The 26,961-nt window shown below is 45.9% G+C and overlaps 5 protein-coding genes across 5 annotated transcripts; 3 read left to right on the top strand and 2 right to left on the bottom strand.

The window, feature by feature from the left end:
- Positions 1–213: 213 nt before the first annotated feature.
- Positions 214–4,590, bottom strand: LOC101783442 (protein THYLAKOID FORMATION1, chloroplastic). Its single transcript, XM_004957956.3, has 5 exons — positions 4,283–4,590; positions 2,676–2,946; positions 1,976–2,192; positions 964–1,079; positions 214–670 (listed from the first exon to the last, which is right to left on the bottom strand). The coding sequence occupies exons 1-5, from the start codon at positions 4,437–4,439 to the stop codon at positions 577–579; spliced, it is 855 nt and encodes a 284-aa protein (XP_004958013.1). The 5' UTR covers positions 4,440–4,590; the 3' UTR covers positions 214–576.
- A 5,902-nt stretch (positions 4,591–10,492) lies between these two features.
- Positions 10,493–15,770, top strand: LOC101783846 (vesicle-associated protein 4-2). Its single transcript, XM_004957957.4, has 7 exons — positions 10,493–10,949; positions 12,731–12,801; positions 12,924–13,005; positions 13,103–13,218; positions 14,935–15,012; positions 15,105–15,224; positions 15,316–15,770. Exons 1-7 carry the CDS (start codon positions 10,643–10,645, stop codon positions 15,373–15,375), a joined length of 834 nt encoding a protein of 277 aa, XP_004958014.1. The 5' UTR covers positions 10,493–10,642; the 3' UTR covers positions 15,376–15,770.
- Positions 15,771–17,281: 1,511 nt separating this feature from the next.
- LOC101784258 lies at positions 17,282–18,354 on the top strand. Its single transcript, XM_004957958.2, has one exon. It carries the CDS (start codon positions 17,584–17,586, stop codon positions 18,007–18,009), a length of 426 nt encoding a protein of 141 aa, XP_004958015.2. The 5' UTR covers positions 17,282–17,583; the 3' UTR covers positions 18,010–18,354.
- A 3,676-nt stretch (positions 18,355–22,030) lies between these two features.
- On the top strand, positions 22,031–22,763 carry LOC111256292. The gene has a single exon (XM_022824080.1). The coding sequence runs from the start codon at positions 22,173–22,175 to the stop codon at positions 22,416–22,418; it is 246 nt and encodes an 81-aa protein (XP_022679815.1). The 5' UTR covers positions 22,031–22,172; the 3' UTR covers positions 22,419–22,763.
- A 1,685-nt stretch (positions 22,764–24,448) lies between these two features.
- LOC101785046 lies at positions 24,449–26,190 on the bottom strand. Its single transcript, XM_004957960.4, has 2 exons — positions 25,391–26,190; positions 24,449–25,068 (listed from the first exon to the last, which is right to left on the bottom strand). The coding sequence occupies exons 1-2, from the start codon at positions 25,850–25,852 to the stop codon at positions 24,703–24,705; spliced, it is 828 nt and encodes a 275-aa protein (XP_004958017.1). The 5' UTR covers positions 25,853–26,190; the 3' UTR covers positions 24,449–24,702.
- Between the last annotated feature and the right edge of the window lie 771 nt (positions 26,191–26,961).

The following is a 26,961-nucleotide window of genomic DNA, read 5'->3' on the forward strand; positions in this document are numbered from 1 at the left end:
GTGGAGCTTTAAGTTGGTGGAGTGAAGTTATTTTTTTTTTAAGCGGAGCAGTCCTAAAAATGCCCAGCCAGGCAGCCAATGGAACATGGCCTTGCTTCCTAGCTAACAAAGTGAAAATGTTGCAGTTTTCTCACACAGGTGAATCCAGCGCAAATGGTCTAGTGACTTGTGCTTTCCACCTAAGATATTTTCCAGTTCACTGTGCCAGGTACATAGAAATTCAGACAAACAACACATCAACTGATTTCATGTTCACCACAATACATCTCCACCAAAATACAAAAGAGGAAAGCTATATTTCTCTGCTTACGAGTAACATTGGTTCCCACATACTTCTTCATATACTTTCGAACAAGCGGTGAGAATGAATACATTTGAAGATACATGAGAAAATACAAATATCTGTTCAATAGCAAGAATAATCTGGATACTTTGTACGGCAGAACGCTACACCACACGACGAGCAGCCAAAGATGTCTCTGTGGTGAAAGGGGATGATCGATATTCTCTCAATACAGTCCAGAGGTTACTGTTAAGTCTGTTATCCACGGAAACTCTCCTCTGCGGAAGGCTGACCTAATGCCTCATGGAATAAAGGTCTCCATCAAATTTCGTAACAGCTTCATTCGGCTTTGGAGTTTCTGATCTTTCCTCTCTCTTCTTCTTTTCCCTGCCAATATATAGTTAAGTTGGGTGAGTTTTCTGTCACTGGAAACGTATTGGCAAGAGGGACAATGCAAAAGGGTAGACCAAGTAAACTAAGAAATTAGCAGTCCTTAAATAAAAGAGGAGAGATTCAAGTGGCCAAAAAGGGTAAAAAACACTGATCAAGTTATGTATTCAAGAAATTCATTCACAATAAGAACTTCTCAAATAGCTTAGCATATCATTTAATGAAGGTGTCCAACTTAAATGACACGTAAAGTGACAAAGAATTAATTTATTGCTGGGACACGGTATTACCTATCCACATATTCCTTGAGAAGTTCCTTGGCTTGAACCAACTTCGAGAGTATGTTGCGGTAAACATCGAGGTCCCTGTCCACACTTCTTTTGTTGACGTTTAATGCAGCGCAAAGCTATCAAGCAAGAAATGAAGTCAGTGCTTGCTGGAAACATTAGTGATGTAACAGTGAATTAGTGCATTCAAATCTGATATCAACACCAAGCACTACCGAAAATGCTCACATGCTTTGCTGAAATATTTGTTATACGTTGCAAAAAATGACTTTGCCACGATGTGCTACACTGCCTCACATATGCAAAAATAATAACTTACAATTGAATGGCAACCTATCATATGCCCAAGCACCAGCCAATAACATTATGAATAAAAACAGTAAGTACAGTTAGTTGTAAGGCTACCCGACTGCACTAGGTTTTGGCACACCAAACCAATCACAGGTGTCAAGTCAAGGTCAAATGAAGTTTGTAGAAGGAAGCCTAACTTCGATGAGTCTGCTTATAGAAATATCTGGATAGGTCCTAGAGGATGCTAAATGCTACCTAGCACGACTTACCTTGAACCCGAATTGTCATTTTCTAGTTCGTTAGAAACATCATAGAACAAGGATCAATTCTAAACTGACTTGAACGCCATAAAGATTAACATATATATAATCTCAACCCTTGGAGAACAATATTGAAAAGACCAGTATAAAAACGAAAGCTATGTAAAGGCAATAAGATCTCAGAAATGAGTCCAGATCATAAGTGGCTCAATGTTTTCTTGTAAAGAACACTGCATGGATCCTAAAGCGGTTGTGAATATTAAATATTAGATTCAGACCGGACACCGAATTGATTTAGGCTAAACTGTGTGCACTTTAGCCAAAAATAAGACATACATAAAAAAACAAGTCCTTTCTGTAAAAATTTTAGTAAACAAGTTTATAGGTGAATAGGAAGCATAATTAAGAACACATGCAATGACTAATAAGAAATGCGCAAAAAAGTTGATAGTGGCAGGAACAACCTTGTCTAGTATTGTTGGCTCCGTTGCATTTGCAAGCTCAAGCAAACGGAACAAGCCAACTGCAAAGAACCGACTGTAGCTGAAGTTTCCCTTACCCTTGGCCCTTTCTGATATATCTTTCAGAATGGCCTCTATTTCTCCATCTCTGGAAGAAAAATCAACTAATGAGCTGCCATTCTGGGAACGTGCCCACTCTTCCATCTTTTGTGCATCAGCTCTGTACAGTGGACACAAAAGAATGCTTATCCGGATTGTTCAAAATAGAAATGCTACTTTCTGAGGAAAGAGACTATGGATGCCAAGTTGCCAACTAGTAAACCAAAATGCATAAGCTGTTATTGATGCCAAGAAAGATAGCATATAGTGACCCAAAACAAAACATGTAAACATTTAACTACTGTACCTCAGAAATATAAAGGAGGTATAGCAAACAAGCTGGTAAAATCTCTCTCTAAGAAAAAATCCAGGTTTCACAAAAAAGTTAGAGTAAATATGTTTCATGCAACATTGATGTCTTAGAATAACAACAATTTACCATAAAAAATAAGGGCATGCTTCGATATTACAGTATTTGCAAACCACAGTATCTGAAAACATCTTTGAAGAACATATTATGAAATACCACAGTTTCTGATTGCCACAGTACTAACTGGATGATAATATGACTTGCAAAGCCAGATATGTGAGCTATGAAATGTACCTATATTGATCAGGATCTTCATTTAACGCTGTTATATATGCCTTGAAGATGGAATCCCTGTCCTCGTTGCTGGGATAACCATCCATGAGCTGATCATAGACAGTGACAAAACCAAGAGCAAACACAGGATCATACTGATAGGTTCTTTTGTATCTCATCAGATGCTGCTGAACCAAAAGTTCTTGTAGAACTGTACTGTAAATGCTTGGGATAGGGCGTTTGTATGACTTAAGAAAGTTCAGCTTTGTTTCTGCGACAGTAGGTGGGACATCTGCACATATTATAAATAAATTAGAAGGATGCAGAAATAAATTTCTGTATTATGCTACTTACACAAATAAGATGTTCTACATCGAATCCAGCCAGTTTTAATCAGAATATATTGGACAGTGTGCAGATTACCATGGCCTAGTAGAAAATACTTGACAAGTGAGTTACAATTTGTTTGAAAATAGTCATGACAAAGTATTAGAACAATGGAAGAAGCCACAGAACAACACAAGGAGCTTCTGGTATGAGATGATTATGTGAAAACTATTAAAGTTTAGCAGAAAGAAGCATTTCATTTTGTGCCAAGACTACCAATGAAACCTGTTTTGGTACACCAGTTCAACTCATAAGCATCAAAAGAAATTGTGTTTCTTTGGTAATCGAATTGTATGTGAAGATAGTGCCCAGAAACCTATGCACGAAAGGGTCTCATGATTTCAGAAGCAGGTATTAGCAAAAAAAATGTATGGCTAAATTAATCCAAAACTAGTACACCTCCAAAATATATGGGGTTTGTTAAACTTTTTTTTCCTCAAATAAGCAGGACTGCACATCATTATATTAAGAAGGAATAAAGATTGGTCTTACAAAATAAAGGACTGGGCTTGTTATTTCATTGATCTCATTCAACACTGGATGTCAAAAGCCTATACTCTATAAAATTAACTGCTCATGATTATTCCTACACGATTAAGCTTCTTTAGGTGACTTGCTCACACCAGTCCTCATTTTCCAGAAGGACCTCAAGCCAGCCTCTTCATGTGGAATTCAACACATAAAAGTTCAGCGCATTGCAAAACTGCATTTTCTAAGCACCAAGTGGGACTATGATCCTGACTAAATCCAATCAACTGAAAAAACAAACTTATTGCATCTGAATTCTGCTGTCTCTAGCACAGGCAAAGGGTGAAGAGTTGAATGGAGCTATGGATGCATATATTGGATTGGTACGATACCATGCAGCCAGCAAACTCCCGACTGATTGGATTGACGGAAAAAATATTTGGATTTGATTGCTCATAGCAAAGAAAGGTCCACTAGAACAAAACGATTAGAACAATTCATCCAAGCAAGCTAGAATTTATTGCCAACAAAAGCCACACCAGCTCACTGCAGGGAGCATGACGACGACGACAGAAGAATCTGAGGTAGTGTGCCTCGGTGAAGGAGGCACCACCGCTGGCGAGGCCAGGAATCGCACATTGGTGGGTGAATTTGGGATGAGGAGGAGGAGGTCTTTTGCGGTGAGTCGCACATGCTGGATGGTGATTTGGATTCACTAGCTTGGGATAGCGCTGCAGCTACACGACCGACAGAACAAAATAGAGATAGCTCACCGCCCGCCGTGGCGACGCAGCGCACCACCGAGCGCGAGCCCCGCCGAGCCCTCGCGCTGAGCACGACGGCGCCGGAGACGGCCGCCGCAGCGGACGACGGCCTCCACTCGGAGGCTCCACGCAGCGCCGCGAAGGGGAGCGACGATATGGCCGCCATGGGACACCCCTTTGGTCCTACAGCCGGTTGTTCCGCCGGACGCGGCGGCGGGTGGTCGGCGCCGCCGACGAGGGCAAAATGGTAAATGCAGAGGGGCGAGACGGCGAGTGCGAGGAAAGGCTATTGTTCGTCTGGGACTCTGGGTAGCGAGGGATGGGATCTTTCTTATCCAGTAGGCCTACGCAGGTTTCTCGGCCACTAATAAGTTGCCACGTGGCATGCCATTCTTTTGGTAGGAGATTCAATTTTGTATTTTTGACACTTTTTAAGGTCTTTGGGGCAATTTTTATGGTCATGAGAGGTTGGATTTGCTTGCGGTTTTGCAGTTAGGATCTGGAATTTAGTGGTTTGATGGCTTTGGCTTAGACTTTAGCAGCTAAATGTCGACCAAAACGTTTGGTCTCTGTTACTTTCACGTTTGGTCTATGTTACTTTCCTAGTGGTGTTGAAACAACTCGAATTCCCAGAATTCATGTCTCTGCACCTTTGTGATAGCTTCAGGAAGTGGCTATTACGTGCAATCCTTATCTCAGATAGTACATTTCCATACAAAGGTGAATATAACGGAAATAATCAAGATAATACATGCCTATATTGTACAACATCTCGGCTCATGCCGGTACAAGTCCGGCAGGACCGAATCAAATATAAGAAAAGATCTACGAAGCGCAGCGCATCAAGCGAGTGGATCTCCATATCCAACAGGCAACTTGAGCGAAGGACAACACCCTAGTCTTCTCATCCATCTTCGAATCACGGTCGAAACCTGAAAAGCTAAAGTCTACCCGAGAAGCGGGCAGGCCATGTCAACTCCCAATAGCAGCAAGCTAAGGAAACGGGGAATAATACTATATGCATGAAAAACCTATATATGGTTGTAGAGGTTTATGCAGCAGTAGTAGCAGCATTCAAGGATGCATCTCTGAGGTCAACACCTCATATCAAGGAAGTCGTCACAAATCACCAGATCCTTCACCCAAGAATACAGCACCCAAACACACTAGGCAATGTGAGAGCTCCCTTCCCTCACATCTCAATGGCAAACGCCGATCTGTCTCAAAAGGGGAAGGTAGAAGAGTAGTAAAGTCTAGTCAGAAGTAGTGGTAATCAACAGTACTATCCATAACCAGTGAACACAGACTATAGCTATAGGTTTATATACTCTGCAGAGATTGTACATCTGTACCCGCACGGATGGAGCCTGAACGAGGATCAGCCGTCCAAAACCCACCTAACAGTCGAAGCTCTAATAGGTGGAAAACACTCTCCTGTTTCCTCGAGTCTAGAACCATTCTCAACTACAGGGCACGCCGTCACCAGTTGAAGACCTCAAAGCTGTTAAACCTACCCATGTCAGGGTGCAGTCAGGTCAAAGCAGGACAACGCCTTGAACTCCTTACACTGATCCTCCAATCCGCCTACAGGCTGAGCACTATCCACCACTAGTCTCGGACCGAACCCCGCCCATAACAAGGCGAATGGTATGTACGTAAATAGATACTGTGACCGGTGGTAAACCGACTCAGTCCTTAGGGGCTGAGAGCGAACACTCAACTCCACAAAGTATGTGCCGAAGCACTTGTAATGTACAAGCCCGCCACTTGCTAATCAGTATCAAACAAGATACCCACCACAAGCACAGGGGGTGGAGAGAGTCCAGAATGCTCTCTCCTAGCAAGGCACTCCAGTACTAACCGCGGCTCGCTCTCGTCAAAACACGTCAAGGGATCACGCTCACCCAAAACACACGCGAGTATACAAGGAATCCCATCACCAAATCCATGGTATATGCCTATCCATAACTCAAAAGCATGTATATGAATATAAGTAAGGTGAACTAGCTAACGTTGTGTAGCTAGTCCACAAGTAGGTATCAAGGAAATAGGGTAAACAATTATCAAGGCATGGCTAACAAATTAGCTATACAATCAACCATCATCCAAGTATCATAAATAAAATGCTAGCAACTAAGCATGCATAGGATCTATATAATTAGGAGTGATATAACACCTTATCCATTGTCGTTGAAGTCCTCCTCGGTGTAGTCGGAATCGCAGGAGTCCTCAGAATCGTAGCTCGAGTCTAAATAAAACAAGATACGATGCACATATATAAATTAATCAGCATTGCATCTAGATAAAAACTCCAAGAAAGCTAAATTTAGAATATCCAAATAACACCAAACTACTACAAAGAGCACAGGCTCAGTTTTACGAATTTAAATCATCTGGTTTCATATTTTTCTAAGTCCGAATGAATTAGTTATGAATTTTTAGAGTTCAAATCAATTTTTGGATTTTTAAATAATGGTGAAAATCAGAAAATACCGGAGAGCGACACGCGGCAGCACCAGAGCGTGCCACGTGTCTTAGATCAGCAACGGGTCCGGATGACATCAGCGTTGACCTGGTCAACGGATCAACGATCAGCGAGTAAAGTCAACGGTTTACTATTCAGCGCATCCCATGTGCTGACGTGGCATCTACATGTTGGTTGTAGGCCAACTGCAGGTTAGCTATAGGCCGGCTATAGGTCAGCTGTAATGCCTGCATGTCAGCTACGTGCCTGCTGAGTCAGCGGCCACGTATGGTCTTTAGGCGGTTATAGGGTGGCTGTAGGCTAGCTGTTAACCGTGCGTAGCGGTCCACGCGGTACTAACGCGGTTGCCACAGGTTCAGATCCGACGCGGCGATCCTCTATGGCCTGTGTGGCCACTTCAACATGTGGCCACCAGTGTGGCCGCTCCAAGCTGGGGTTAGGGCGCGCACGGGGTGTTTGACGGAATGCCCTAAATGCATTCCGCAGTGGTGGCGCACGGCCGACGACGGTTAACTGGTGGCTCGACGATGGCTTTGGGAAGCGGAAGCCTCGGCCTTTGGCCGGGTTTAGGCGGCGACACGGCGGGAGACTGGCATTGGCGGCGAAGGACGGCGGTGCGCAGCTGGGGTTCTCGGCGGCGGCGCCTCCTTTTGGCGCAACGACGGTGGCTCTGAGACGGCAGCAACTTCCTCTTGATGCAGCCCTCCTTCTTTCTCATCCTCTCCTCTTCTCTTTCCCCCTTCACGAACTAACGGTGGCAGCTTGGGAGGTAGCCCCGGGTGGTTTGGGATGGTGAGGGCTATGGCTGGACAGGGTATTTATAGCCCTTGCTGAGGCTAAGGTTAGGGTTTGCAGGGCGTGCGGTGCCGGCGAGCTGGCGGCTGGGATGTGGCGGCAACTCGGCGGGGTGGCGTGGCGGCCATCCGTGATGCCAGCACAAAAGCGAGGGGAGCGGGGCGAGGTCATAGGTGTGCGCGGCTGCGCGGTAGTGCGCGCCAGCATGGACGAGGCCGACGAGCCCATCCCATCGGGCGCGCATGCACCCAGCGCGTGATGCGTACGGCCGGAGGTGGAAGACGGTGAACAGGGCAGCGGGTGACATGCGGGTCTCGCATATCGGTGGGCGAAAGGGAAGAAGAGGTGGCGTCGGGGGTTTGGTGGGCTGGCTGGGCCGCCTTGACGGGCCAACTTGCTAGACCGCTTCGGCCGAAGTGGAAGAGAGGTTAGACGGGCCGGCCGGTTAGCTACAGGCCGACGTGGTTTGGTTAGGTGTGGTAGTAGGATTGGGCTGGTTAGTTTAGTTTGGGTTTTGCTTTCATCTTTAGTTTGAATTTTGAATTAGATTCAGAATTCAAACACATTCAAGTTTGAAATCTAAATTAAATCCATGAAGAACCAAATCAAACTAGCACACAAGTTTTGAAAAATAATTGTGCAATTTATTTATTAGGAATTTTAGGAGAGGAAATAGAAGTTGACTTTCATTTTTTTTAATGAGCACGCAATTCAAACAAAAAAATTTAATTTTTTTTGCAAAAACTGGCACAATTAATATCACTCAATTTTGAGGGATATTATAGGTGTGTACGCAATAAAGACATATAATAACATTTTCTGAATAATTTATTTGTTTGTAGAAGTTGATGTTGTCTTAAAGTGATAATGCTCCTTGAACTCGAGTGAGAATTAGGATACGGGACCTACTGATATTCTGGAGCACAAGAACACATGAATGTTTGGTAGGTATAGACCATTTGTTGCAAATATGCTTCTTTGAAACTTTTTGTATATCTCCAACCTGAGTTGTGAAATGTAAGACGGTTTATTTTTTTGTACATAGCATATATATGAGCAAAAATTGCAATATGTTTTCATGAAAGCTTTTCATCTCTAAATGTGAGATGTGAAATGTTTTCATAGTATAATTTCTTGTTATGTAGCAAAAAAAATAACATATAGCATGCAATATTTCCACTTTAGATTGTCAACTGAGACAAAATATCATCCACTTTTATGAACAAAAACTGTATCAACTCTTGTGAAAACTATCTTACGAGCAAAACAAAGATATTTGGGTATTTTTTTTATCTAATTAGCTTATCCTAAATGTTACATATTTAAAAAATAAAAGGAGTATGATGGAAGAAGTGAACATATTTTGGTCATGTGGTGTGATAAAGTTATAAGTCATATACTAAACTTTGGGGAGCCAAAGAGAAAAGCGAACGAAAGGGGTAAACAGGTAGAATCAACAAATCATAGGAGGCTTATCATCCTATATAACTTTTTAGCTCCGATGTTATTAGTTCTTACTCACTTTAATAAACACCTTTTAACAACCATTAATACTCATCGCTACTGGCAATGAGCATGGAGAAGTAGAATATCATAAAAAGGTATGGTAAATTCAAAACTTCTTTAGCTGAGAATTTTGCTATACATTTGGTAAGCACGGTAATAATAGCACAAAATAAAATATAAATGTAATGTATTAGCAATAGGTAGTGTAAAATTAATAGAACATCCTTAACAAATAAATGCATCCCAAGAGGTTAGTGGTGTAAATTGTTATAATTTATTCATTTCGCACTAGAAGTTATCGACATACAAAAATACAGAGCTTTGTGGAACTCAATGGAATATTCAAAAGAAAACTTGACATTTGAGTTTGATTGTTTAAGGTCTTTGATATCCAAACTATCTGGTTGCTGGTTGCTTTCCTCTTTAAGCAATAATAGAGATTTGACTTTTCCAATCGCACGTGTTGTATTTTCTCTTCTAAAGATGGCGTATTCTTTCCCTCTCATACTTTTTTCCCTTCCAAGTGTTGTGTTTCTTTCCTTTAGACGTGTTTATGTAAAGGTGTGTAAACAATTAGCAATATTATTTGCATCTTTCATTTGCATGCGAAGGTGTTGTCCTTTGAACAAGAGACTCGATTCATGCCTTTTAGTACATGAATACTATAAGATAGATGTAATATTATCTTGTAGTATGTATGATAGATGTTCTTCAAAAATACAATTTTATTATAAGATAACGTTATCTTGCTGCCACCATATTATAAGATAACAAAAGCAGTAACGCCTAAGAAAAAACAATAACCCATTACTAGCTTGTACATTATTTTTTTTGATACTGATCATGCAATATCTTGCTGCCGCCATGGGCATACTCCTTATTTTGTTGGGTTTCATTCCCGCTTTATCATCTCCTTCATTGGTGGTTCACTCTCCATATCATTTGCCATTATTATCGTTGTCCATTGCCACCCGAACTTGTTATCAGTTGTATTAATGTCACTCAAACACCGTTGGTGTGATGAAGATGAACCCTAAACCTAGAAGAAAACCAATGTTGCCGCACATTTTTAATTTTGATGAAGCAGCATTACAACTTTAGCTATCTAAGGTTGTCAAACTAAGCTGTTTACCGCAAAGAAATTTTTAGCTCTGTGCCCGTGCATCACCATGGATCCATCGCCGGGGAAGAATTGACAAAAGCAACGCTTCAAGCTACAACTGGACGGGAACATGTATGCTTTCAGAGTTTCACTGCTGTCACCTCCTTCCTCGTTCCTCCTCGGTCCGGGTGGTGCATAGAAAACAGTAGCAGATCCATCACGGGCCCATGATTAGCTTCACTGTAGCAGCAGCAGCATAAAGCCGCGGTCCACAGGCCATCAAATAAAAGTCAACTGGAAAAAGACGCGATAAAAGGGGCGAGATCAAGGATGCAGAGCGCACTGTAGAGAAAGCTGGAGGTGAAACGGTGAAAGAAAAGGAGATCACTTTAGAAGAGTGGGGAGAGCGTGAGCGCAGCAGCCACCCCGGACCACAAGCCAAGCCACACCGCGCTTGGTGTGGTAACTGGTAACTTGCGTCATGGCGATCTCCGGCGAGGAGAGGCACGCGCCCGCCGGAGGCGACTCCGGCGGCGGGAAGCTCTGGAACCTCTGCCGCATGCCCTTCCGGCAGGCGGGCGGGGCGCCGGCGGCGCCGCCTCCGCAGTCGTCGTCGTCGTCGTCCGGGATCCACCACTCCGCCGGCCGGTACGGCCACGAGGCGCCCGTCGCTGGGGACGGAGGCGCGCAGGGGGCGTCGGCGGGTTCGATCTCGTCCGTGGCCAAGTCGCTGCTGCCGGCCCGCCGCCGCCTCAGACTCGATCCGGCCAACAAGCTCTACTTCCCATGTGAGGACGCGAGAAATTAAAGCTCTCTTTTAACTCCTGCTTGTTTAATTTTGGGATCTCCTGTCGAGTAGTCTGGAAAGTTGCCATTTTGCCCTGATCTGCTTAGTATGTCGCATGCCTAAAACCCTTCGATTCCGCTATGTTCTTTCTGCAATTATTTATTAGTTTTGCGCGATCTTAGCTATTCCGAAGTTATCTGTCGAGGAAGTGGCGGTCGATTTGGTGAATGAGTTGCTTGATTCTTGGAATGTATTCGTTGGGGTTTGGTTTTGGTCGGCGACTGGGATAAATACCTTTTTGAGCATGACCGGGATACACACCTTGGGTCCATTTCCACCCGGTTTTCTTGATCTTGGTGTAGAGGTTAGGATATCATCAATCTGGAGTTGGATCTAAATCTTAATGGACACTTGTTGTGCAGTAGAAGTTCCAGCAGGGAGTACCATTAATGAATTTTCAGTAGAAGACTTGAACTCACAAGATTCTGGAACTGAACTTCAAGTAGGATTGTTTTCATAGCATTAACTACGTTGCTGCCTTAGATTTTTAGCTGATTTGGCACTGTATTAAATAAGGGAGAGAGGGATGAGAGGACAAAACCGGGTCTCATGCAAAACATTGGGCATGTTTTGATCTCATAGGGATTATAAGAATCTGGATAGTGGATAAGGATTATTATCTGGATTCTGCCCTAATAAATGCTGTCTGTCCCTTTCTCTCTCTCTAACCCCTCTCCAAATAGTAGGGTTGAGGGAACTAATTGGATTCTTATAGTCTGGGTGGTTGGATTCTTATAATCCACACAAGGGATGGTGTCTGGGTGGTTGGATTCTTATAGTCTGGGGGTGTTTGGATCTCATAGGGATGCTGTCTTCATAATAGGTGGGGAGGATTAGATGAGTAATAGACAGGAGGGATAGAATGGAGTGAGTAACCAATTTCTTGGCCTATGGATAGGCATGGTGCATTGGAAAAAATGGTGTCTAGAGTTGTGTCCACGTGACATGGCAGGGTATGGAAACTACTTGATGGTGTCACATTGGTATAGCCTTAATGTGGTATGTGAGTATGTCGGTGTAATCAAGTGCCTGTTTGCAGCAGTTGTTTGGTATGTAACACTTGGGCGACAGAACACCTACCCTGGTAGATGGGGGTGTGAGATTATGATCTACTTTATGTTGCAATTTTTTTTTTGGTTGATTGTTGATGCTATGATGCGCAAGTTTGCTGCGGCTGAACATGTAAATGATACATACATAGAAGTCTTTATTTCTCAAGTTGGCTGTGAGCCTGTGATAGAACATAGAATCGAAACATAGCTATTGAGCAAATTTACTGCAGCTTTCTGATGATCTTACAATACTCTTAGATTCTGTTAGATAATGTTGTGTTTGCAACACACTGTTACATGAGTAAGGCAGTTATGGTAGGTTGCCATGTTTTTAAAATCGGATTGTTCTTCTTTGCCTCGAGCAAATTCTCAACTCTTCGGATGCCAAATACCTTGTTACTTTATTGAAGCTGAAATGTCGTCTAGGACTAGAACCCTTGTCAGAATCGGATAGCTAATTGAAAGGACAAGAAAAATGCTTGATTGGCTAAATCACTCCCAGGCTTGATTTATTTTCAGCTTAATACTTGCATAATCACTAGTGGTCTTATTTTTTAATTAGTAATAGCAGCAACAAATGAGAAAAATGTTTCCATTCAACCTTGTATTTGATTAATGTTTGCTATTTTGTGATGAGAAGTTAATGACATTCCTGTCTTGCCTTGTATAGATGAACCAGGAAAGCAGGTCAAAAGTGCAATTAGGATAAAGAATACAAGCAAGTCCCATGTAGCATTTAAGGTTTGTATATTGCATTGCACAACTCTACTCCAACAGAGTATGTGTTGAATCAGCAGTGTTTACACTAGTTTTGTTGGTAATGATTTTTTTTTCTGGCCGTTAACTGATATTTGAATCTCTAGTTTCAAACAACTGCACCCAAGAGTTGCTTCATGCGCCCTCCTGGAGCTGTCCTTGCCCCTGGGGAGACTATTATAGCAACTGGTAATACCTCTATAACCTTGGGTCTGTATTTGAATAACAACAAGGCCTCCCAGTATTCTGTTTTGGTGCTTATTGTTTCATGTTTCTAACTTGCCAGTTTTTAAGTTTGTGGAGCACCCAGAGAATAATGAGAATGTTCTACAAAAGTGCAAGGTCAAATTCAAGATTTTGAGCTTGAAGGTGAAGGGACCAATGGAATATGCACCAGAACTGGTTAGTAGCTTGTCCTGCGTTCTTGTTTGATTTATACCAAAATCATGGCTGGTTAAAGAGGTGGGAGAGTATGGTAACTTTAGAGGTTAGTGCCTTGCCGCCTTAGTCACAAATGATGCCCTAGGTGCGAGGTCACTTGGTTGACCTAGGTGGTACCCTGGGAGGTCGCTTGGTGGATCTCCATGGAGGCTAAGTAGGAAAATATTCCCAGAGATGATAGTGTTTGTGTTGAAAAGGAAGGTTGTGTGGTGGCAAGAGAGTTGACACATTGTTGGCATACACCTTGGGTAGGATGAGCTTGGCAGGAAGTCTTATTCCGAGCTTATGGCTAAAGTAAGCCCACTAAGTTGGGTAATTAATTTATTGGGTGTGTGATTTTGGGGACCTGCTCAACTAGGGTGGATTGGTCCTCCATGGGTATGATTTTGGTAGGATGACACCATTCTTACTTTTTTTTGTGATAGTTACTATTCTTCCTTATTGTAGTAGACTTAAAAGCTTATGAATGTTTCAAGCTGTGAAGGACTAAACTCATTCGTTCCTCAAACTGAACGAGCGAGATACATTTTGAGTTACGGTTAAATAAAATTTACTGACCACTCTATTCCTGGAAATTAAACAACATATATATTAATTACGCAATTAGTGATTCGGGATTTAGGGGCTGCTAGGGTGGATTATAAGGTTGTTATCGGTTGCCACATAATGAAAATTTATGGCATCTGCCTGTAATTTGATTGTAGAGAGTATTTGGGCTGAATCCTTACACGCCCGCAAGGCCCGTATCATCCCCTTACCCTTACTTTGTATGATATATTTCATGACATAGAGCAAATCTCATGTGGTCATTTTTTAGAGCCTTTTCATGTGATGCCGCCTGTACAGGGGAACTGAGATTAGCTCAGTTGGTGGGATGTGTGGGTGTGCACTCCCACCACCTAGGTTCGTGTTCCCTTCAACTTAAATTTGGGTCCTTATTTCTTCTTACTTAGAATGCCATCGTTTCCTCCTAGGTTGGTCAATGTCTTAGCTTTGCTGTCCAGTAAATTCTTTACTCTCTATGTTTCCAAACAATGTCTCAGTATTGTATTAATTTTGTAATACAATGCATAATTTGGGGATTCAACTAAAGGGGACATTTTGTTTCTTAAAACTTAAAAGCAATTAGTTGATAGGGTGATCCTAGTTGAACAATTTGCTAACATTTTGCATCTTACGAATCTGACCCATTTTGCATTTGGTGTTTTGAGTTGAATGGACATGGGACAATTCATGTTTCATATCCTTGATCCAATACATGATACTATTGAGATCCATATGCTATAGGGTTCCAGAAACTCTGAACTTATGAAGGGGCTCAGAGCCTTGTGGCAAGTACAGTTGTGTTCTGTGGGTCATGTTCCTGTAAAGTTAATATGCATCTTGTCTTATATTCTTCACCGAGGTGTGTTCATGTTTGTGTGAGGGTGGTGTGGTTTTGTTACTTTTGTGTTTGGAGGAGTTTGTGTTTTTGGGCCAACGCTCTCTCTTCAATACAAAGTTATGCAGCTCTCCTGTGTGTTTGAGAAAAAAAAGAACTCTGAACCTTTTTTTTTCCTGCAATTTTTTGTTTATATCATGTGGATGTGAGTTTCCCCAATTATCAGTAACTTCTGTTGTGGACTCAGTAGTTCATTTTTCTGTTTGGAAAACTAACCTTTTTTTTTATTGATGCAGTTTGATGAGCAGAAGGATCAAGCTGTTGTTGAGAAGATCCTGAAGGTTGTTTTCTTGGATATAAACGGTCAAAGCCCTGTAAGTAAATGATAATAACAAAAATTTTCTTTGTGAATATTTTGATGGACTCTTGAATTTGAACAATCTCACTCACTCATTCTTTTCCAAAGCAACTGGAAAAGCTCAATAACCAATTAGCTGAGGCAGAAGCTGCACTTGAGGCACGGAAGAAACCTCCAGAAGAAAATGGCCCAAAAATAGTTGGTGAAGGGCTTGTCATTGATGAATGGGTATGCCTCTCAGGCTTTCTCAGCTGACATGAAATCTTCTGGCTCTGTCCGGCTCAGTGCTAAAATCCATCATTACTTGTGTTCATTGCAGAAAGAGCGGAGGGAAAGATACCTCGCGCAACAGCAGGTTGAAGTGGTCGATTCGGTGTAAATTGTACCTTCTGCTGCCCCACAATCTATGCATATGGCTTCAACAAGGGCTGTGACATTCCTGTAAACTCTTAGGTTTTGTTGTAGTGTAGTGTATGTGGTAGTCTAGGGTTGTGCTTGCAGGATCAGTCCCCAAAGGACAAGCTAACCTCCGGTATTATCGGTACTTCTTCGTGTAATTGTGTTAACAAATTTGTTGGTGGGTGCTAGTGCTGGATGCGTTTGTTTGTCGGAGCAAAATAAAGCGTATAATTGTTGGCATCAGAACAGGTTGAGGCGAGTGCCATGTAGGATATCTGCTTCCTGTTTATATTGTCGTGCAAATGCCGTGCTGATTGGGGGTGGGGTGGATCATATTAATCTGAATTTATAGAAAACTTAAAACCTGTTGCAGCATTGCTCACCTTTTTCTTCATCTGTCTGTTGTGTTGGTATGTAATCTTAATTTTAAGAAGCCAAATTACTTTACTGTTTAGGTTGCCCTTCTCATGATAATTGGTTTGAGTATTACGAAACTGCCCTATCTTTTTCTCGAGCGTGAGATCTGTTGTTGATAACATCGCCGGTATCGAATGTAGCTATTGCCATGGTAATTTAATCTGTGATCGGCCATGACTTTCTTGATTCCTAAACCATATCTCCAAGATTAAATTACACTGCACCACATGTACAGCCTACTGATGCAAGTTTTACAATGCCACGGTATAATGAAATATAAATGATTTGTATTGAGCTCCAAGCTTCGGTTGCATATAGAACCAAGAAATATGTTAGGGGTATACTAGTTCAGAAAAGATCTATATATACATCGATTGCACTGTGAATATCACATTTTCTGTAAGTGGCCACCTGGATGAATCTTCTTGGTTGTTAAGTAGCACAGGCGCCTGTTTCTCAACTAGTTCGATTCCATTTGATGAATTTGTCACCTATTTACACTCGATGGAAAGATATGTTCATAGGTATAGAATCGATAGCTTGATATTATGTGAATACATGTCACTGTGAATGGTACTGATCTAGGAGTAATGAACAAGGATCAGACGTCCTTATCAACACACTAGTGATTCATTTAACTACCTAGCAGCTATTTTAATCGTGTAAATCACCGCAAGTCGCATAACACAATGGTTTGTCTCCTAACGCAATATAAAACCGCTTGATGTTTACCAGTTTATTCGATTGCGACATCCACTTGTGTGCAAAATGTAGGACATGACCAGAAAGCTACAAGTGATGATATTCCACGATGAGATTCGTGAGATCTTTGTATACGCATATAATATCTGCAATGGATCTCAGATAGTCTGTCTATGCAATTATCTGTGACCATGTCACTTTAATCATCGTTATTGTTTATTAGTGATCCAGCTAATCTTCTTGTTAACTACTGTTCTCTTTTAGAAAGGTATGTAGTTTTACATTGACACATTACTGACAGTTACAAGAAACTATTTACTGTGTCCTTTGATGCTAATTTTGTTGTCCTGAAAAGAACTAAAGCATATGCGAGAGGTACACTACCATAATGTTACCGAGGGTTGAATTCTAAAAATAATTTTACCGAGGGAGATTTTTTAAAGAAGTCAAACTGGTTTCTCATGCCCGTTAGAGAGATTGATATTTGTCTCACTCGCTTCTTAATTCATGTAAGGATAACCATCAGGTCCTAGCCGAGTACTATATTGTTTATCTTAATGCAGCGTCAGGAGCAAAATTCAAGCGAGCACATGCAGCAAGAAGCTAAGGCTTGATTCTCGGCCGCTTCTTGCATGTTCATAACGGATAATGCTCCAGATCATAGAACCTATCCATTATCCATCTCAGTCGACAGTACTCTCTAGTCTCTATCTGCATTTCATCTGCCATATCCGCAGGTGGTTTAACTTCAGAAAGACAGAAACCAAAGCGACCAGCTTACTCCCAATTCAAATCCAAAGCCCACTGAAAGTTACTGCATTGGAGACTCGAAACTTGGCGATTAGTATGAACCGACAGGGACGTGAAGGAACTGAAGAGCTGAGCGTGACGACTTAAAAGTGATGCGAGAGCAAAGCAGGTTCAGGCAAGATGAACTGGATGCTGCAGAGAGGACAAGCGCCTCTAACTGCAGTGCCCATCCAAATCAGATGTGGCTTCATGACTCCATGAGCCAGGAGCCATACCATGGACTCGGAGGCCGGCAGGAGCTCCCGGTTTGGCGGAACCAATGGTCCGCCCGCCCACCTGTTTCCCGAGCTGCCCGCAAAACCATTGGCCACTGACATCAACGCACGGCACGTCAACACATATGACATGTGTATATATAGCTCATTCTGCTGCACAATACTCCATGTACGCTCACGTTCTTGAGGAGTTTGTCCAAGTTTTTGAGTCAGAACGCAGCACAGCTGCACAGGGGAGGATGAGGTTTGCAGTGGCGAGCAAAGCGTACATGGCGGTGACGCTGGGCGCCGCCATGGAGCTCAAGAAGCAGGTGGCCAAGCCGTGCTCGTCGGCGGCGAAGCGGGGCGCCGCGCCGGTGCTCGCGGCGCGGTCGTCGTCGTCGGCCGGCAGGGTCGACGGCGGCGGCGGCCACGGCGCCGAGGAGTCGCTGAGGATGGTCATGTACCTCAGCTGCTGGGGGCCAAGCTAAGGCTCTGCAGTCTGCAGCCGCGGCGGAGTGGCCAGTGCCGCAACTGCATCTGCATGTACATGTTTCGATCAATGAGATCTCTCGATAACAATTGCAACATCTGCGTTCGTCCTCGCCGAGCTCCGAATCCAGGAACCATCGTGTTCTTGGTTGGATGCTCGTCCAAGGCTCAAGCTAGAGCAAAGCTACAAGCCTACAACCAAGCTGACATGTACATTAGTAACAAGATGAACTTATAAATATGGATCAGTTAGTTCTATGACCAAGCTTGACATGTATGGATATGCACCCCTTTTGTTGTGTGCTTTTTTTTTTCTTGCACACAATTGCAGAAACTTTGATGAATATGACTTGGCCAGGCCAAGTAGTAGCAGGGACTGCATCATCAAGATAGAATCCCAGGGTAATATTATCGTGTGTTATCCCAAGAGTAGGACCAATTATCGGTGTCAACCATCACCATAATTTAGTCTGAAATACTCTAAACAGAAGAGGTGGAGAAATGGACAAGAGTGGGACGCGGCAGCATCCAAAGCGACAAAGCAGGAGGTGCCCACTGCCAGATGATGGAAAACGATGACTCACCACCGCGCCTCGGGATAAGCCTCGGCACCTGTGGTAGTCTCACTCAAGCGGGTACGAACCGATAAGGCAATCATCTCGCGCCATTGCACCCGGGTTCTCCCGCGAGCCGTCTCGGCAGGATTATGCTTCAGGAATGTTTTGAAAGTCCAAGAATAAGACCAGCAACTCCAAGGGATCAACTAACAGCATGTTTGGTCTGTAGAAGCAATCGGTCCGGGTTGGAGTCATGCGGAATGACATCGTCTGCCGTTTTTATGTCGAATGATGCGGACCAAGGAAATATGCTCGTTTGTGGCTTTGGAAGGACATCTTGAGGTTTAGGCTCGTATCGCAAAACCAAACAAGAAGATTAGCTTCAGGTTTAGGCTCGGATGATTCCGGACAATGTCATAACGCCATCCAATCGTGCTGTAAGTTATCATGGATAGGATGGTCTATCATAGGATCATCATAATAATACTTTTTGTTCCAAAGGTCATCACAATAATTCTAGTGAGATCAGACTACGGTTCATCCTATATTATTTCTCAAACCAAGAAAAGAGTAGCCCATAAAATTAGAAGATACTAGTAAAGGACCATTGTTCACCGCTCCATTAATGTTTTGCTCGTCACTCACCAGCTACAATTCTACAAACTAGTTAGGTGGCCCGCGCAAATAGTGTGGGCTAGATTGCTGTGACATATTTGTAAGGTTTATTTAGTGGAGCTTCACTCGGCTTCTTGATGTGCACACATCAATCTTGTTTCAAATTTTGTGGGTTAACATTTTACCATTGATCCAGTTTCCATGCATTTGAAGTTAATTAACCGCTTCATCTTAGTTCCTCTAGAATTTTGATCATATCATAGGGATGTAAAATCCTTAGTGGTGCTTTTTTTGGTTCTGACTCACGCACGCTTGCACTACCCACTATTTTCACTCAACAAATCCGTCCTATTCCAACCTCCCCATCGTGAGCTGCGATGGGCGGTGGCTTTGGCTTATAATTTCACATGTCTGACCTCACAATTGCCAACCATGCCTCAGCATCTCTCGTTGTTGTGTTCATCTCTGGCGCACCAAATCGAGTGTCTGGTTTGATGAAGCACCATTATGCCTGCATCTCTTTTTTTTTGGCATATCAGATATCTTGGAGCTCCTCCTTATATTGTCGGTCATCTCCTGCCCTCCAGGAAAATTGATATCCTCCTATGTTTCTGAAATTGTTGGATTTCTATGCTATTTCTTGTTTAATAAAATTAATTAAAAGCTAATATATGTAACATATTTATTTTGGGCTTGTTATTTTAATTTATTTCTGGTTGGGTCGACTAATTGAAAACCTAGTATACTCATGGCAGGGGTGGATCTAGGGCGGCTAGGGGAGCTACGCCCCACCCACCCATATTTTTTAGCCTTGGATGGAGAGTGTAAGAAGAAGATAGAGAGGAGGAAGAAGAGAAAGAGGAAGGAGAAGAGGAAGAAGAAGGAATGATGAGCAACCCACTGACTCATGGCAATAATATGGCATCCGTGTACAACAATAGTTTTACCTATAGCTTTCACTTAACAATGCTAATTTTGTGTTTCCATCAAAAAATGCTAATTTTGTGTTCGTTAAGTGTTGGAGTGGAACTGGGCAGCTAGGAGGAACCTCTTTCCCCTGGTCCGTACATTGGAGAGGGAAGCTATTTCAAAAAAAAACTTTTCCTCGTACCCATAAACCAAATCGAATTAATCCAGCCGGAAATTGCTAAATAAAGGAAGCATAAAATGCTCTATGAACTGCGATCATGTAACTAATATACCTGGTAAACCCAGCAAATGCTATTTTGCTTTCTTTATATCTAGAAGTGCAATTGCTAAATCCGGTCACAAATAGTACATGAAAAATACCTTGTGAGTAATATGATATTTAGCTTCTAATATTATTCTGACGGTAGCTGCTCACATGGTTGATCAGCATCGATGATGATGACATTCCAAATCCTTTCCTTTGCTGAATCAATCTCTCCTTGCGAGTTGCGACGGCAGCTACGCAAGCAGGCTTAGAATCTGGCCAAGCCTTATCCTGCCGTTCCAGCAATCCAGCGTTCCTTGCGACTTTAATTTCTTTTACTACATGAAAACTGAATTTGGTTCCCTTCATGGAAAATACCTGGAAACAGTTCTTTTTGGAAAACCCATCAACTTGGGCTGAAACTAAGACCTTTTCGCCTGTTCGTTTTAGTGCGCTGACCACGCTTGCAGCCGGCCACTGGCGAGGATATTGTCAACACCAAACTTACAATCCGTTCTAGATCCAGGCCGCTTGTCTACCATTGCAGACGGCCTCCGGTCAAGTCCTGGCAATACATAAGATGAGATGGCACTTTGCCCGTTTGAAAGTTGAACCAAAACGGATTGTCACCGATAACTGTAGAAGTGCCTCCAATCGTGTGGACGCTGAATCTAGCTACCTCCATTGCGGGTGCTTGGAGAACTGCGAGATGTCTCCAATTAGCATCGTTTTTTGCTTGTGACTGCTCTAGAAGATTTCGTGTTGCGATTGTCTCTGTTTTTTTATACACATACGTATATATGGATAGATTAGTTTCGGAAACCATGTGTCTCGGAGATGAACGGTGTTGGTTCTAAGTTCTAACTTCCAACATGTCAAGGTCGGAGGAGCTGCCTTATGTTAGCTTCCATATATACGTGCCTAACTCATAGTTATGATTATCGGAATATGATAGGGTTGATTTTATGATGGCTATGGTTTCATGCATAGTTTATATTTTTTGATTTTTTGTGTTTTTTAATATGGGCTCTTTTGATAATGATCGTTGGATCATCATAAAATCCAATGGTACGTATTCTTATTTTTTGATTAATGTGGGAATTTCTAAACCCTCAACTCTTTTGGTTAATATAGACCGTAAAATCCGACATTATATATATTATTCTCTTTTTTCTAATTAATGTGAAAATTTCTAAACCCTCTCGGCGAACGTGATAGCTTCTTTTAACACTATTGTAATAAGACAATAGATAGATAGATGTGGCACTGCATAAAGCTGTATACCAACCCTACTATAGAGATGACAATATGATTTATGACTTACGTTGATTTCACAAGAGAATCCATGCCTCAAACAGACATATAAGAACAGTGTGCTTAGGGTGCTGTGCTCCGGACTCAACCTGGAACGGAATCGATAGCGAGCGGAGCAAGTCGAAACGTGAACGAGAAGAGGGAACCACGTGACGGGCTGGGACTTGGGACATGGGAGTTGGGAGTTCACGGAGCTCTCGTGAGAAGCAGCCGAGAAACTCGCCGAGATGCAGCGGCAAAAGCGGCCACGTCCTCATCCTCTGCCCCGCAAGCAACTGGGCCAGGAAAAAGAGACGCAGGAAAGGATAATACCAAAACCACCAGCCGCAATTACCCTCCCACCCGCTACAAATACCACTCCCTCTCCCACCCTTCCACACCTCCCAGCTCCACCACCACCAGCAGCAGCGTGCGAGTAGCACAGAGAAGGAAGGAAGCTAGTAGGCGCGAGCAGCGGAAAGCTGTAGTAAGAACACTACACGGGGCTCGTGTTTCTGACAGGATGGCGCACATGAGCCGGGTGTGGGCGGCGGCCACGGTGGCCGCCGTGCGGGCGCAGCGGGAGAGGGCGCCCTCCGCCGCGGCGGCGGGGGCGGGTGCCGGGGCGCGGGACCGGCTGGCGGGGCTCGCCCCGCAGGCGGCGGCGCTGGCCGCGGCGCGGGCGGCCGCCGACGACGGCCGCAGGCAGGCCGGCGCCGACGAGTCGCTCCGCAAGGCCATGTACCTCAGCTGCTGGGGCCCCAGCTGAGAGGATAAGGCCGTTTTGTGAATGTGACGGGGCGGCGGATGGGTGGGACAGGCGGTCGGTGTAGGGGCCTCGGCCTTTGCGGATGCTCAATGGCCGGACCGGGCCTGCTGGGGCCTTTGATGAACTCGCGATCGCGAGATGCGTTGAGGGGTTCGGTGATTTGGGATTAACATCTGGGAAATTTGTGGGATCATCAAAAGGGTTACTGTACTGTAATCTTGTACATATGCTTCCTGTAGATATCGAATGGAACTAGGGAAAAAGAAAAAAAAATCTTTCGGCTACTTTCTCTCTGGAACTTTCGATCGATCAGTCAGAGCAAACGCTGTCGAGTTTGAGCGATTAGAGCTCTCTGCCAAAGTGCCAAGTGTCCAGCGTCGAGCAACCATGTCAAAACGAAGGGCGGGAGCGGAGTTCGTGTCGCTCCGGCCCGGGCATCACAAATTCACAAGGATTTGTATATAACAACTTTTTAAGTTCGTCGATCAATCACGTAGCCGGCATCCTGATGGATCGGCACAGCAACGCGTTGAGTTGAGCCCGGCGCCGGCCGAACAGACTCCTACGAGCCCATGACCAGGCAGCACTTGGGCGAACGCCGATCTCGGCTTCAAACTCTGAAGTTCAGGCGGGTTCCGTTCCTACCGCAGATAATTTCAGGCAAGCAAGCGGCTCGATGGACCGATGGCCGGGCAGGGGACGGGACGTACGCGATTACCCACACCGCACGAGGACGTCGCAGAGGTGCGCCTCCCGCCGCCCGAACAGGTCGCAGCTGCCCCAACCGTTGGCCGCACGGGTTCAGAGTTCATCGGAGAAGTCGGCCGCACGGGCACCAACCGTTTTGGCGCAGATCCTAAGGTCCGGTAAGGCCTGGCAACGCAGCCGCGAATCCCCTAGTCGATCACTCGCCGTCCTCTCCTCGATTCGTCACCACTCACCCCGCGCGCATCATTCCTTCGCGAGCCGCGCGGCACCGGAGCTCGACACGGCGACAGGATCGCACCGGGGAGAGCGAGGCAGCGAGCGCGAGGGACATGCCGCGACAAGCGACGGATATGATTGACTCGCGTCGGACAACGATGCGGAGCTGGAGCCTGACGCGGTTGGCTTTTGGCCTGCGCCGGCTTTTTCACGTGGTGTCACGTGACGCTGGGCCACCGCGGTCGCGTCCCGGGACGGGTGGCGCGACGCGACGCGACCGAGTGACGGAAACGAAGCATGGGCGAGAGAGAGGGCAAACGACGCGACGGGACCCCCACGCCGTGGTCTCCAGGACGCGTGCTCGCGGCCGGTGCATGCACCGCGCGTGCGCCGTCGCTCCAGCTCCTGCAATACGTCCGGAGAGCCAAGAGTGGGAGCAAGATTGCAAGTCTGCAAGAGCAAGTAAGCAACTCTCACTCAGCGGCTGGCATCATGCGTGCCGTCATTGGCGGAGGCCGGTGGCCGTAGCGGCTCTCCTTATCTCCTACGTTCCTGGGCTGGCAGTGGCAGGAGTCAACGAAACTTGCGTTGGCAACGACTCCAACCGCGGCGTACGTTGATCCGGCACACCACGTGCCCTCAATTTAGGCGTCGTGGAGAGGGTTCTATAGCGTGCCTACCGCCTAGCTCTAGCTGAACCGTATACGAATCGTTCCACAAGCTTCCAATGCTCCACGAAGCATATGATAGGAAAAGAGGGTGCAAGACCTCAGGCCTGATGTAGTGATGTTGTGTGGGATCGAACCTACCTGGAAGCCTGGATAACCATGATTTTTATACGGTATCAAAGTTAACATGATTCTGAAACTCCCAATCCATCCAACTAACGAACGAGTGAGAGATTTTTAGAAGTAATCTCTTCTCGTTTATAAAGCCCAACAGGCTATAGCCCATGTGCTATTTCGAAACTCCTACGCACAGCCAAGAAACACCACATACCCAGAGAATTGGGCCCATAAAAGAGGTGGCACCCGCAGCCCATTAACCACCACGCATCGCGCGCGGATATGAGAAGCCCAGGCCCATATTCACAACAGCAGAAGAACTGAAGAAGCGACCAACATCCTCCCGAAGAAGACCGACACTCCAACAGCCTCGAGATCATTAGACCATTACCACCAATCGCAATATAGTACGTAGTAGCAGTAGAGTAAAAGAATACTGTGCTCAGGTTTGCATCTAACCACCGTGCGATAATCGCCTACAATACCCACGCCAATCAAACGCTGCGTACAAAGAATATCACGCACGCCGCCGGCCGCACCACCAACGCGAGCCGTGCGTCACACATCCACACAGCTCAGACGTTGTCGGGCAGGTCGAAGTGCTGGACGCCGAGCACCTGCAGCGCGGCGTTCTGGACGAAGAGGACAACGCCGCACTTGGCGGCGCGGAAGCCGTCCCAGAGCGGGAACTGGACGGTCCCGGACACGGACTTCTTCGCGGAGGCGCCCTCCCGCACCGCCGCCACCTTCTCCAGGCGGCGCACCACGTGGTCGTTCAGCAGAGACTTGCCCTTGTTCTCGCCGCGCCCGCAGTCCGTCACCAGCCCGCTCTCGTACAGCGCCACCAGCACGCTCGCGCCGCCGGCGCCCTCCACGCGGCTGCGCAGGGTGCCCGTGAACGACGCCTGCAGCGTCGTCGGGTTCGGCCGCTGGAACGTCGCCTGCACGTTACGTAACGTACGCGGATCAGAACAGATCAGGTCGTGGTTTCAACGGTGCATCTACAGTGACAGTGACACCGCATCTACAGAACCCAGATGTATCCGGTAGATCTGAATTACTGTTCATTGCAGATCCGGCATAAGAACAGTGGCTGATGAGACGTTCTACAGCAACAGGCAATCAGATATCCTGGTTGTCGCTTCTTAAATTTGCAGACCGCTTTGAACACTTTCTACATGATCCAACAATCCGTATCCGTGTAGATGACAAGGTGGCAATGGCAACAGGATCGGATGTGCAAGGAAGTTGTAATTACAGTACCTTCATGGCGGGCGCCGGGTATCGCGGCGCGTCGCGGACGGCCTGCGCGAGCGCGTCCTGCTCGGTGCCGACGCAGTGCGCACGGCCCTGCACGACGACCTGCGGCGTGAAGAGCGTGTCGAGGCGGAGCGCCTCCACGTAGGCCTTCTGGCGCACGGTCCAGGCGCTGGACGCGAAGGGGTCCTTCCACCCGCTGTGGTCCCAGTAGTCCACGTGGAACGCCAGCACCACCACGGCCGGCCCGCCGCCGCCGCCTTCCTGCTGAGCCGCGGAGTCCTGCGCCAGCCGCGCCGCCACGGCGTCGGCCTCGGGCGACGCCCCGCACCCCTGCGACGCGAACAGCTCCAACAGCACCGGCCCCGGGGCTACCTGCTGCTGCTGCTGCTGGTCCTCCTGCTCGTCCGGCGCCGACGCCGTCGCGCCGCCCCTCCGGCCAAAGCACGCCAGCAGCCGCGGCGCCATCGATGGTTGTAGGCTAGCTAGTATCTGCCTTAGCTAGCGAGCTGCCGGCGCCGGCGGTAGTGGTGCAGCTGGCGAGGGAACGTCGTGGCGAAGGGAATGAGGGAAGATCAAGTGACGAGCTCGCTCGCGTGGTGGCGTGTGGCGGGCAAGTAGTAGGTGTCCCGGACGGTATGGTGTGTGGTGGCCTGGTGGGATAGATGATTGGTGGGTGGAACTGAACGTGGCGGTGGCGACGGCAACAGGACACCAGCCTGTCAGCACGCAACCCCTCTTGGTGTTGGAACTTCGCCGGCTGGCCGCCATGTGTGTGTTCGTGCCCGCCTAACCTCCCAGCTCCAGCCTCTTCTTTACTTTGTTTTCTCGCATTCTACCTTTTCCGCCGCAGACTTTGCATTTCTAAATCTGGTTTCACCGGTTCAGTGCGATCCGTGAACAGATTATTCTGTGGCCATGTTCCTTTGGGGAATGGAAGGAGGAAGAGGAGAACCCGCTTTTGCTTTCACGATCGGCGCGATGCTTTGCTTGGTCCGGTGTGTTTTGTGGGCGCGGCCGCGGCGGGCACCGTGTCGGCGAGTGGTTGGATCCGCCGCCGGGGTGGCTGTAATTTTTTAACATACAAACAGCAAGACCACGTTTGAGCCGCTGCTGAATGCTAATCAATCATTGCCACTAGATTACAGTAGTAGCCAGTCGTGCGTCTATTACGTGTATGCTGGTTGGGGTTAGCAGACGAGCCTACAGAGTACAGACAGTGCTGTGGGTGTCGCTGCCGGTTTAGTTTTACACGTTCGCTGTTCCTGCGTGATCGTCACGGTGCAGTTCGTGGAGTTTTGTGTCGATCAGATACCGACCACGGCTGGCTTCGACACTATGAAACTTGCGGAGACAGCGATCGGATTTTAATTGGGGTGCGGTGGCGAGTGTGGCCGTGCACCTGATCGTACATCGACGTCCGACCTGATGATTGTCACCGACTCACCGTCGGCCGAACCTGTCGGCGGCGGGCCTGGCAAAAATTATCGAGACTTATCTCTGTTTTCTTCTGTGGGTTGGCTGGCAGCCTGGTGCCCGTCCGCTCTGTTAAATGGGCCGATTATTAATACCTGGGC

Source organism: Setaria italica, chromosome II, assembly GCF_000263155.2.
Source record: "Setaria italica strain Yugu1 chromosome II, Setaria_italica_v2.0, whole genome shotgun sequence".
Taxonomy (NCBI): domain Eukaryota; kingdom Viridiplantae; phylum Streptophyta; class Magnoliopsida; order Poales; family Poaceae; genus Setaria; species Setaria italica.